The sequence below is a fragment of the Topomyia yanbarensis genome, chromosome 3 (genome assembly GCF_030247195.1).
Source record: "Topomyia yanbarensis strain Yona2022 chromosome 3, ASM3024719v1, whole genome shotgun sequence".
NCBI lineage: Eukaryota > Metazoa > Arthropoda > Insecta > Diptera > Culicidae > Topomyia > Topomyia yanbarensis.
In genome coordinates this window covers 422037944-422051321 of record NC_080672.1, presented here as the reverse complement: position 1 = coordinate 422051321, position 13378 = coordinate 422037944, and the positions used below count along the sequence as shown (strand labels likewise).

General features: G+C 40.7%; 1 protein-coding gene across 8 annotated transcripts in view; it reads left to right on the top strand.

Moving 5' to 3' along the window:
• Positions 1-9043: 9043 nt before the first annotated feature.
• LOC131693191 (glycogenin-1) overlaps positions 9044-13378 on the top strand; it is a 64106-nt gene continuing 59771 nt past the window's right edge. For 3 of the 8 annotated variants that reach the window (XM_058980816.1, XM_058980815.1, XM_058980817.1), the window contains exon 1: positions 9044-9597. In XM_058980816.1, coding sequence (XP_058836799.1) covers positions 9591-9597 — 7 coding nt within the window. In that variant the 5' untranslated portion in view covers positions 9044-9590. The remainder of the gene's footprint in view (positions 9598-13378) is intronic. The other 5 variants (XM_058980821.1, XM_058980820.1, XM_058980818.1 and 2 more) reach the window with 4 other exon arrangements.

Here is a 13378-nt window from a genome sequence, read left to right as displayed (position 1 = left end):
CGGGATGTTTTCTGTGATTCATCCAGCGAGTGGGTATCACATCACATCTTGCTCCGTATTCTGTCCTCTAATAGGGTGTTAAGCCCATTATAGCTAAAGAAAATTTCTATGCAAGCTCAACATCTTTACCGGAGGATTTCCCAGAAAATAAAATACCGAAACTTTACCCAAGAAACACATTTTCCAGAATGCACTTCGGTGAAACTCGTGACCTCCCAACACAACTAGCTGAACTACGTATTCGGAAGCGCTAGAATGCGCCCGTTGAAGATTGCGCCCGGTCTTCGCTGAACGTGGAAGTGACAAGACAAGCATGGACTAAAAAGGCTTCTGCGGGTGCCATGCCACAAGCGTCCTTGCCCGCAGGTTTATCAAAGGGCGTCTAGACATTGCTCTTCTACCGGAACCATGGGGAAATAAACACAAAATCTTTAGTTTAAGGCTTCAGTGACCTTTTTTGAGCATGTGTTAGAATTGAACACTTGGTAGTATAGGTAGGAAAATTGTGTTCAGCTTTGCCACCGGATTATCCATTTAAGGTGAAGATATGCGGAAGCCAGGAACGCACGCTTGTTGCTAGGCACCGACTCGCTTGTTTACATTGAGAAAAAATGGACATCGAAGTGATAATTCAAACGCACAAATGAAAGTTTTCGGACAATTTCCTTCGGTCATCTACACAGTGGCAGAAAATTTGAAGTTTTGTTTGTTAACGATTAAAATTTCGCGGGTGTTTTGTGCAGTGGTGTGTGATAAAAGTGAAAAATAAGGGTGCTTCGAAAAGAAACCCCAAGTGAAGAGGGGTGATATTTTCGCACAAAATAAGAGCTACAGAGAATGTTCCGCCAAAAACTTTGGTTTATTGTATAGGAAAATGTTTTAGCTTTCTCAAGTAGCAGTTTCGTGGCACACCGGCAAGGTTAGTGTATTGAAAAACGTATTTTCATATTTGTTCATGTCAGATACATGGTTAGACAGGCGAGAGGGGTGTGTGTGTGACGTAGAAGCTATGATGTGACTCGCTTGAATAATGTCCTTAAACCTTTTCAAAAAAATATCAGTCGATTTTCTAGATCATCACGATTCGAATCATGCAAAATAGCTCCTGGAGAAACCATCGGCTTAGCTGAATGGTGCTTTTGAAAAAGTGGCTGTGGTTTTTTCATTGCGCTATTTGTTGCGTACCCCAGCACGGTGTGGTAGTGTGACAAAAAATCATAGTCACTTTCAGCAGCTATTTTGTATGATTTGAATCGTGGTGATCCAATAAATCGACTGATATTCTTCTTTAAGTTTTGAAAAGGTTTAAATGGATAATCCGGTGGCAAAGCTGAACACAATTTTTCCTACCTATACTACCAAGCGTTCAATTCTAACACATGCTCAAAAAAGGTAACTTGAGCCTTAAATTCCTCAGCTCACAAGTTAGTATATTGTAGGGACCAGTCAGCTCCAAGAGCTGGAGTTTTGCTAAACGGAGCAATGAAATTCTCTCCATTTACAGGACTCATTCGACGAGACGTCGTTGCACCAACGGTGGAGGAACCGACGGCTAAGGGCAAACAAGAGATTGCGATCACATCTGCCTACTTTCCGATGCGATGCGGATACAGTACCACCTTCTGAAATCGATGCCCTCATGAAGTACTACTGCAGAAACATAAACAAGCCCTTTATGATTGAATGTGATGACAGTGCACATCACACAATATGGGGTACAATGGATTTAAATGATGTCAATGTATGTTACATTTATGAACGCAGTTAGTAGCAAAGTACTGAACCCCAGTGCTCAAATAGCGGAAAAGATAAGAGTTGGCACGTTTCTGACAAACCTAGTCTGTTGGATCACAGACACATAATGTTCGCTATAGAAGCCACTAAACTCACAATGCAAAAACACATGAAAATAAGGAAAACAAATTGATGTGTATTCCGCTCACACCTGGAACAGCCGAAAAAACGTAGAGTAAGATCAAATCTCCGGCAGATCTGGATAATGCGGCAAACGACCTACAAAAGAGGATCATAACCGCCTACAATCGGTGCATACTGGAGAGGTTTTGATGTACATAGTTGATTGCCTAGAATTTGAAACAATTTCCAACAAAACGGTCGGCGATAACTGGTTTTTGGCAGTAGAAATTAAGCATTCTAGTTTTGCGGGTATCTATGGGGGAGTTTACCATTCACCAAGTGGAAGCCACCGAGATTTCTTGGAAACGTTTGAAGATTGGTTACAGGAAATTATTTCGGAGGAGAAGATAAATATCGTTGGTGGAGATTTAAATATCCAGTGGGGTGAACGTGGTTATTCTCGAGAATTGAAAACAATAGTAGATGCCGTAGGAATGAAGCAAAAAGTTTCGGAAGATACCCGTGTTTGCCTCGCCAGCAGCAGTTTGATTGACTTGGTTTTATCCAATATTGAGGAATGCGAAGCTAAAATTTTAGAGGAGAGGAAAATCACTGATCATGAGACAATCGGAGTAGCTTTTATTGTTTCTCCAAAGTTGTACTTGCCAGATCGTAATAGCACACATGTTTCATGGAAAATGTACTCTGTATGTAGACAAAAGCTACAAAGCATTCTCAGAAGCGACAGAACGCTTTTGAATGAATAGCATCAATGGAGGGGAAATCCCAAGTTCTCTACTAGGAACTACTCTGACAAGTGCAGTAGCACAACTAACCGAAGTTCGTGTAAATAATTCCTCCAGACCAAATAAATGGTTTGGACCTCGTTTGGTATCGATAAAATCCCAAAGAGATAATGCGTATAAATTATTTAAAGAAACAAAAACCTCAGAGAAATGGCAGGCTTATAAAATCCTCCGCAACAACTATGTGCGTGAACTTCGTTTAGCAAAAAACCTATCAGTTCAGCAAGAAATAAATGAATGTGCTGGCGACTCCAAAAGGCTCTGGAAATGTTTAAAAGCTCTTATCAAACCTGGAGATGGTAAAAATTCAAAGGTTATTTTTGATGGTTCGGACGAGGTGTGTTCTGACGAAGTTACGGCAGAAAAACTTAATAAGTTTTTTATCAAAAGCGTTGAAGAGATTCACGAAGCCATTCCACCACCTACAGGACGACTAGTGGAGGAAAGCGAGGTAACCAAAATCAGTTTTGTGTTTTCAAGCCTATCAATATGCTTAAACTTAAAGAAATTGTCTCGGACCTTAAAAATTGTTCGGGAACGGACAATGTTACTAAGCGGGTGCTGGTGGATGCGTTTGACATAATTGCTGATAGACTGTTAACAGTTAATGAGTCACTCCGGCAAGGCGTTTTTCCGGAGGCGTGGAAGAAGACGGTCGTAATTCCAGTTCCAAAAGTTCCAAATGCATCACGAGCAGAGGATCACAGGCCGATAAATATGCTACCGATCTATGAGAAAGTTTTAGAAACGGTCGTCAAAGAACAATTGATGGGCTAGGTAGATAGTGCTGGTATACTGTTGTGTGAACAATCAGGATTTCGGAAAAATCATTCGTGTGAAACAGCGCCTTATCTCTTATTGTTGAAATGGAAGCAGGCCATTGAGAATGGAAAAGTTGTCTTGGCAGTTTTTGTTGACTTGAAACGAGCATTTGAAACAATTGATCGCCGTAAACTAATTTGCGTTTTGGAGAAATATGGTGTAAAAGGAAATGCTCTTGAGTGGTTTCGCAGTTACTTAGAAAGACGTACGCAAGTTACAAGGTACAACCGCGCTACATAATCGGAAGTTGAAATTAACCTTGGTGTACCACAAAGTAGTGTACTAGGACCACTTTTGTTTATCCTATACATTAACGAAATGAGAAACATTTTGGAAAATGCGGAAATAAACTTGTTTGCCGATGACACAGTCGGTAATAGTTTCTATAAAATAATAATAGCTAATAATAATAGTTTCTATGAGTGCATCAGGCTAATGAACCTTGAGCTGATGAAGTTTAGTGATTGGTTGAAGTGGAAAAAACGCAAACTGAACATTTCCAAAACCAAATATATGAATGTAACTACGCGACAGATGAATGAAAGTACTGTAACAGTTGAAATAGATGGAGAGATAGTTGAACGAGTTGCAACTATGAAATATCTTGGGGTCATATTGGACGAAAAACTAAATTTTAATGAGCACGTGAACTATACAATCCGGAAGGCTGACAGAAAGTTTGGCGTTCTTTGTAGGATTAATAGGTTTCTCACATTTGACTCAAAGATAACTGTTTACAAGATCATAATAGCTCCCCATTTTGATTACTGTGTTTCTATTTTGTTTTTAGCATCCAAGAAACAGCGAATGCAGATCTTACAAAACAAGGTGATGCGACTGTTACTACGATGTGACAGAGTAACTCCGCGACATTTGATGCTCAATTGTTTACAATGGATGTCAGTTCAGCAACGTATTGAATATAACACGCTTGTTTTCATCTTCAGAGTTTTAAATGGAATGACGCCGCAGTACCTGTGTAGCACTGTTGTGTACGGAAGAGATGTGCACCGGTATGAAACCAGACAAGCCGGCAATCTGAGATTGTTGAGCGCTAAGAAATCTTGTACGCAGAACTCTTTATTTTATAAAGGCTATAGTTTGTTCAACGCATTACCAGAATACGCCAAGCGGACTAATAACCTAAGAGAATTTAAGTAGACCTGCAAGATATTCGTGAAGCAGAGGCCATTGGATTTACAAGAGAGAAGGATGGGCATACACGGAAGTGAAGTAAGATTAAAGGAATCTCTCATGAGTGAAAACTATTATCGAAAGATATCTGCTCGTAAACCTTCCACACTACAAAAGATGTGTATGGGTGTGAGGTGGGCCATCCCAGGACAATGCTAGTTGCCCTCTTGCAACGAGGTCTGTATGTCGTGATGTTCCTTGGTGCAACACTTAGGAAGGAAATGTTTCGGCTGTGCAGTCAATACTATAGCGTCGATACTTTTTAACCTGCGCCAACGTTTCGATCCGAGGTTTGGATCTTCTTCAGGGCTGAGTCCCCGTATCTATGGCCAGCAATGTGTATAGCGAGAAGATTTCATCGAGTATTTAATCTAAAAATTTAAAAACCAATGACCCTGCTGAAAAAACAAACCGTGACGAGCTCTATGAATAGATTCCCGACGACAGACAAAATCACACCCTTTCTCCGTATGCAATACGCAACTTTACTTTGTTGATGTTAATCCAACCCTGAAGAAGATCCAAACCTCGGATCGAAACGTTGGCGTAGGTTAAAAAGTATCGACGCTATAGTATTGACTGCACAGCCGAAACATTTCCTTCTTGACTTAGGAAGAAAGCTAGGCGCCTGTTAAATAAAGCGAAGACTACTGGTAACTGACCAGACCACGGGACTGTTCTTACCATATACAACGCTGAGTTGAGAAACGTCAAAAACTATCAATGCGCGAGTTTTGTGAAAACATCGGAGACTTCCAGAGGCAGTTCGCCTTCAAACAGCCTTATCAAAGGATCACACAAATGGCCTAGGCTAGGATTGTGATAGACTCCGTCCTAGTAGGACTTGTGAGGCATCACATAAACTAGCCTGTCGGATTATCACACCATCTCTAATTAAATGGGCTATCAACACCTGCGAACCCTGCAAATCCCCCGGTCCTGATAACATTCTTCCAATATTTCTACAAAAATCGGCAATCGCTCCGGATCTACTAAACATCCTGAGATCTTATGCTTGGACACACACCTGTAAGTTAAGGTAATATTTATTCCAAAACCAGGTAAAAAAGACATGACACTACCTAAGGCCTTTAGACCGCTGAAACTGATGGAAAAATTGCTGGTCCACTATATTCGATAGGGGACTGGATTTTTGCAATGCTCAAGAGTCGAGAAATCACAGCAACGTTGGAAGACGATAGGGACCCAGGGAGGTGTGCTATCACCCCTGCTCTGGTCAATAGTGGTGGACAATCTTCTCAATGATCTGACTGAAATGGGTTGTGAGATTGTTGGATATGCATATGAATTTGTCTTAATTGTGAGGGGAAAACATGAATCTGTACTAAGCGATCCGATTCAATTGACCCTGAACTTCATAACCATGACCTGGTGTTCCAAAGAGGGACTCACCATGGATCCTGTCATTTTCCAATTGAAAAAAAAAAACAAGTTGGTTCCCCCAACTCTCAGTGGAACTATAATTAACAACGCAGTAAAAGCGAAACACTTAGACAACAAATGAATTGGAACTCGCCTCTGACATATGCTCTTTATAAAGTAGCTACTGCACTATGGGCGTGCAGTAAACTCTTCGGGAAAGCTCAAACCGAGGTTGGCTTACAGGTCCTACACGACCATAGCCAGACGACGATTAACTTATTCCTCCATTGCGTGGTGGCCCAAAGTTAAAGACCATCCAAGCTGAACAAACTAAAGATCAGAGGCAAGTCTGCCTCTCTATCACAGGCGCTATGAAATACACTCACTAAAGCTATGGAAGCCATGCTTTATTTACCTTCATTGCACAAACATGCTATGGAGGAGGCGAGACTTGGCTCTCTGGGAGTGCTAAAAGGTAATCCACTATTTGATGGGGATTTAAATGGTCACCCGAGTATAATAAAGGAACTCAAACTAAATCCTGTCTTGATCACAGTTCAAGATAAAATGGAGACTAAAGAGAACTTCAACATCTCATATGAGATCCACATAGTGGATCGGCAGATGTAGGATGGAGGTGGTCCCATACTATCTCAAGGTACTATATCATTCTATACGGATGGTTCTAAAATGGGTGAGCTGACTGGCTCGGGAGTCTACGGACCAAGAATTGAAGAAGCGATATCAATGCGAAAGTGGCCTACACTTTTCCAGGCAGAGGTATTGACCTGCTAGGAGGTCTGCAGGAAACGAAACTACAAAAATGCAAAAATCACAAACTTCTCAGACAAACTGCACTGTTAGTAATGAGGTCATCGAAATGTGAGCTCAAACTTGTTTGGGAGTGCATCACATCTTTACAGAAACTGCTAACATGGAATAAAGTAATGAGTGCTAGTCTAGGTACCAGTCCATCGACGAATAGTTGGTAACAAAGTGGTCCACGAATTAGCCAGACGTGGTTCATCAAACATGTTTGTTGGATCAGAGCCATCAAACTAGAACTTTCAGCTTGGGAAAGAGACCAACTATTAAATGACTGGTTAACGGAGTAGGCACTCGACAAGCTAAGAAATTCATACATTCAGATTCAACGAGAGCCAAAAAACTAATAGATCTAAAACGTAGACTTATGTATAGTCACAGGCCTATTTACAAGACATTGTCCTCTCAAGTATCTCCAGAAAAAAATGGCTAAAGTCAAAATCACATTTGTCGATTCTGTAACAACCAGCCCCAGAGCTCGGAACATATTATATGCCATTGTGCAGTATTGTTTCTTCGAAGGAAGCGATACTTTGGAAAGCATTTTATGACTCGCTTCCAACTACACTGGATTCAGGCAATTTATGTACAGCAAACAGGGGCAGCCACAAAAGTATACCTAAATAGTGGTCGCAGTGGCAAAGTTTCCCCTAGCTAAAAAAACCCAAGCGAACCAAGGTGGATCTATGGAGGAGTGGAATGGAATCGTTATGAAGATCTGACCAGTAGCACCATTCGCCACGACCACATTATGATGGTCGAGGACTTCACTTAAAGAATATTCGCCGAAGCAGAAACCAGTATCCCCAGAACCAGTGGAAAGCTAGGAACCAAGGCAGTTGTCTGATGGAGCTCAGAGGTAGAAGCTGCAGTCAAAAGACCAGACGAAAGAAATCACGACTAGGTCACTTCGTCGCATTGCAGATGGTGATCCTAATAAAGTGATCGCCCTCCTGTCTTTCCCCCTATTCCAAAACCAGAAGGAGACCGCTGTAGTCCAGCCGGATGCCGTCCTATCCTAGGTTCGAACCGAGACTATCCGAATGAGCATCTGAAGGTATCCCACAACACTAACAGTGACATCGTGAGGTAACAGGCGTTATAAAGCACAGTTCCAACGAACCGCGGAGCAGTTCCGAGACAATTAGTAGTCCTGAAAAAAATTCATCTCAGGTTGCGGAGGAGATAGAATTCTTGAAGGAGGAGATAGAATTCTTGAAGGAGAGCGACACCTGAGAGTTGGTGCTAGTTCCTGTCGGAAGAAAACCGGTTGCACGTGTATCTTGCATTGGTTTGCTGAGCCAAACCAAATGTTTCGATTTCATTAGTTCTCATCAGCTTCTTTTCTTGCGAGACATCACGATTGACTAGGGGATTGCTCAGGAACACAAATTGTGGTTCCATTTTGTGGAACTAGCGTCAATCCGGCGCTAGCTTAGTCCTGTCACTAAGTTAGTGTCGGATTCTGACGAGACAAAGCCGAAACGCAAATACTAAATGACCCCCAAGCTGCGACGGATAAGGAAACTAATACTTCACCGCCAAGGAAGAGGATCTCAACCCGCAGCAGCAAACTGCGTCAACAAAATCTGGTAGACAAACATTCTTAGTTTTTTTTTTTTTTAATTTTTGTTTGTTGTATAAACTTCAAAGATCCACGGCTCAGTTGTGCTAACACATTAAGCCGCGTCAAATAACCCTTTGGAACAAAATTGGGCAAATGAAATATTGAGCATTTACCGATTGCGATCGCTTTAATTCAATCTCTTCAATAAAAATTTCTTCCGGACATTGTGTTCTATCTAGTGTTTTATACACCAGTTCCTTAAAAAGCTTCGTAGATCGTCATTTCTTTCCACGCATAATCCGGATTCTCTATGGTATGCTTCATTTCAGTTAAACATTGAAAGGATACATACTCGTGTTTAATTTCCAAACCTAAAAATGGAATGGTTTGGATAGTGCTCCGCTATATGGAAAGTTTTATCGTGATTTTATGAAATATATATTAAAGTTTCATTTTACAACAATGAACGATTTTATCACAAAATTTTGCCCCTCCCTTCATACGCAGCCACTGGTACAAATGCAATTATTCAGTTTGACATTTCTGCTTTCACCAACCGGGTTTGTTGATGCGCGGTACGGGACGCAAACAAAAGAGCAACAACAAAAGCCTTCGCGATCTCTCACAAGAGAACATCGTCGGCTTGCTTTCCTTTCAGCCGACCGAGGTTTGATCCTCCTCTCGATCATTTGTGTCCGAGTTCCCGAGCTAGCGAGATGTTTCTTCAGTGATTCTTTGATCGGCGTGTGAAATTTTTCATATTTTTTTTTGCTCCCTCCTCGAGTCCCAATCAGAGTGTGTAGGAAGGAAGTCGCAAAGCACCAGTGCAGGCCGTCGCAGGAATTCCGAAGAAAGCTGTCCTCTTGCGAGTGTATCTGTTCATTCTCCGGTGACTGGTGTTATTTTTAGTTCTGCCGCAGTTTGTCTCGCCATCAGTAAAGTGCGGCCGGTTGCCATCGACGGGGCCGATTTAATACAGCGCGCACTGGTAGTTACGGCAAAGAAAATTGTGAACCTGAACGGTTGGGAATCGGATCCGAGTGAAGTCAAGTGCGTGTTTTATTTTTTTCTCTAGACGGCCTGCTGTAGCGGTGTTTCTCATCTAAGCAGAAGCGGGACTCGAACGACTAGGAACCATGTCAAGTAAGTGGATGGCAAAAAGGGTCGATTGAAGTCGGGATCGAAGTACAATTGCAATAGATTTATCTCTACAAAATGGCACGAGTGCCGCGGTGACCTCTTAATGACCTTCACATACTATGCCAGATGCCGATGGGTATTCAGCAAACAGGGACTTAACTTGCTGATTGTAATGTCCGGCATTATCAAACTTCTATAGTCAGTATCGATTTATCACTTGAAGAAAATATCTTTAAAGATATATTTATAGCTTCTTGCTTAAGTTTTGATTGGCGAATTGAAACGTGAGCAAGTATTGAAGCAAGAAATTTGTCACACGGAATTATTTTAATCGAAGTGAATTTCGTTTCTACCTACTATTAGATTATGGCGGAGATTCAACAGTGAAATAAATTGCCCCACCTACCTATTTCCCGAAGGAAAAGTGTCAACATGTTTGGGTGTTGTGTAATGATGTTACTGCTGATGTTATTTTACTGGTGCAAGCGCCGGTAGCATTCCATCCATGGCACATGTGACTTTTTTGTTTGTAGTGTCATTATATTTAACAATGTGATTTTTTTAGCGATTTTATAGGGATGACTAAGAAAATAGATACTGCACAAGCGACACGAATGCTACGGTAATCATTACAGTGTCAGCTTCCAGGTCATTAAATTTCAAATTTTCTATCGCCATGTTACGTCTTTAGTATGTTTACTAAAATTAGGTTTATACCGGTAGATTTGGTGGAAAGGTGATAACACACTTGTGCATTACTTGTATAGATACAAGTTAGTATGTCTACTTGAAACGACTTATTCTCCTTATTTTCACTACTTCAGAGCCCGTTCTCCGGTATTTAATTGTCGTTAAAATCGTTAATTGCTGTGAAATAAGTCATTTGGAACTGCTTCAAAAAAAAAATAAAAATTGGGTAAATTTCCGAAAAAGCCGCAGTTCAGAACAGTTACCAAACGCTACTTACAACAACTATCGAAGACTCCTGGTAGTCCCGTCAACCTCAGACAATTTCTACAAACTACAGAGAGTTTCTATGAATTTTTGTTATTTTATTGTTTTGATTCCTGAAATAATCCTGGAAAATCAGCATGAAAAACGTTAATTAACATTAAGTTGCGAGCGAATGACCATCTGGTTAAAGCCCTCAATAAACAAATACAATTACAAGATTAAGTTGGTATGTGCACCAAATGCACAATATTGGGGGTTACCCTCAATTTAACTCCCTAGGGATAATAAGCTAATTGTCACAGTGGCGTGATAACCACAACAGCTTCGATTCATTTTGACCCTCATCAGTTAAAAATCAGAACTTCTGTACCACTGGGATGTCAGTTCCGACCTGTTGTTTAGATAGGGGGACCCGGGGCTATTCGGACCTAAGCAAATCGCCCTTGAGGTGGATAGATGTGAAAGAATTTATCGGTCAAAGGTCCTAATTGTTAGTTTGAAACTTCAGCTACATTTGGAGCCATAAAAATCTATTTGCACCATTTCATGACATTTTTCCATCCTTAGGGGTAATTATTTGTTATTTTTGTTATTTTTTTCAATGGGATTATGTTTATCTATGAAATTGGAGAAACTCCGTAAGAAGCAAAAAACAATAATTGCGTTAAAACAAACATCTGGGTAGTCACAGCTGTCGATTGGCGCATCAATTATTTTCTTTGTTGCGGCGCGTGTGCAGCTGCAAGCTGCTGAACGGTGGTTGATGGAACAGAGGGTCCGCACAAAAGTGGTGAGCGTCTTGAAAATATCTGTGTTTTCACCCAAACAAAAATCATTCCATAAAATAGAAGCGTCAAGCTTTCCAAAACATTTGCCTGCTATTTTTTTAACTTTGTTTTGTTACGGTTATCACGTCGGAACCGACAGCATGAAGTAACAAGTTACTTTACGCTTGTTCGGACATGCCGTAGACTCAGGTGATTCGCATTTCTAATGCCAAAAGACCTTGACCACTACGGTAGCAGACAAAGGGTTAAGTCGCCGGTGAGCTCTAAGCTTGCATATATGATCCTTCCACGCTTTTCTAAACTTTCTCCTTTCAACACCTTGCTCTCCCTTGAGTACTATGGCTCTAAATATTGAAAAATATACTTCACCATCAGGCTACAAAGGCAAAAGAAGAAACGAGCTACAAAAACAAAACAGCAAATATTATGAAAACAAAGAACAAAAATGCAGATCTAAGTCGTTGAATATTTGTCATGGAGAAGATGTAATTAGACACAAAATATAACATGGAATAATTCTTGCTGTAGTAATTTGTTGAGATGAGTGAGTAGCAGAAGCAAGAAGTGGTGCTCCGGCCAAATACGGTGCATAGAAAGGACCGAGCATTCATAATGAGGAACATTTCCTGAAGATGTAAATGGAGGTTAGACTTTCGGAAGCCGCCTTTAACGAGTTCTACCATGTCAGGCATTCGGCGCTCAACAAATTAGCCCAGATGAAACCAGTCAATTCGAACAACTTAAAACACATGGTTGTGTGTGACAATGCTATAACAATGCCCCTATATAAGGACGATGAGAAATTTAGTGTTCCGCTACAAGATCGGATACCGCTTACTTGCAGATTCGTGTCACATTTGGAAGAAATGGAATCCATTCCGAAGGGCATGTGTAGGAACTAATTTCCGGTATTTCAAATAATGTTCATGTGGTGAGAATGTCGGTGGGCCGATCCATTTCCTCCTACCTGACGCTGCACTACGAAATATAATGCGATGGTACCATTAAACAGATATTCCTTGCATATATCCAGGTTGAATTATTAAGTGCCAGTTCTGTGAGAAAACGACACATTAAGGTTCATCCTGTTGAATATAAACAATCGCAAAATTTGTGGCAGCTGCTCAGGTAATATTGACAATGACAAAAGCTGCGTCAAGTACCTCAAAATCTACAACCAGTACCATCATTGTGGAACTTCACACCGTAAGGGCAAGAAACAAGGAAAAAAACAGATATTCGCGAACATAAAGGCAGCAACTCCGATGACGACACCGGAAATGTACAATAGCGAGAAAGGAATGAACAACACCCCCCCCCCCCCCCCGCGACGCTGTTGGTGAGGATTCGACGTGTAATAACTAAGCGCTTGCGTGTGTTCTACCAAAAAAACTCGTATTGTTATTTTTTTACATGATGGAAATATATAAAAGGCCCACGGCCCTTTTTATTTAAGTGATAAATTTTGGAATGGGGCGCAATTTTGAATTTCTGTATTAGGTCAGTGCCCACTCTGTACTCTTAGTATAAACACCAGGCATCATATTCAAGCGTGCTACACAAAAACATTTTAATTTGTCTGAAAACAATATAGCCGAGAAGACAGTTTTTGTTTCGCGTAATATTACGCGATAACATTTTTATTAACACTTCATTTAATTTTTACGACGAATTCGTTCCGCACTGACACACTGCTAATCCACAACCGTGATATCTTTAACAAACGTGCGAAAGAAAAATTTGCTTAAAAGTGAACAGGTCAAAAAGGTAAAACATATTACACTCGTGTATTATTGACTTTGCTAATATGAAAAACCTACACAGAAGCAATAGAACTAAAGGTCATGATTTCGGTTTTCTTTTTCAATCGGATACCAATTACTGGCAATTCACATACTAGTCAATCAATCAACGAATTGATAGATAATATGTTTACTTTCAATTCTTGCTCTTAGGCTAAGTTCACGCGATACATTTAATGTTGCAACCAACAGCAGGATTTTAGTCGTTTTCTATAGTTTCTAATTAATGTCCATGTAAGT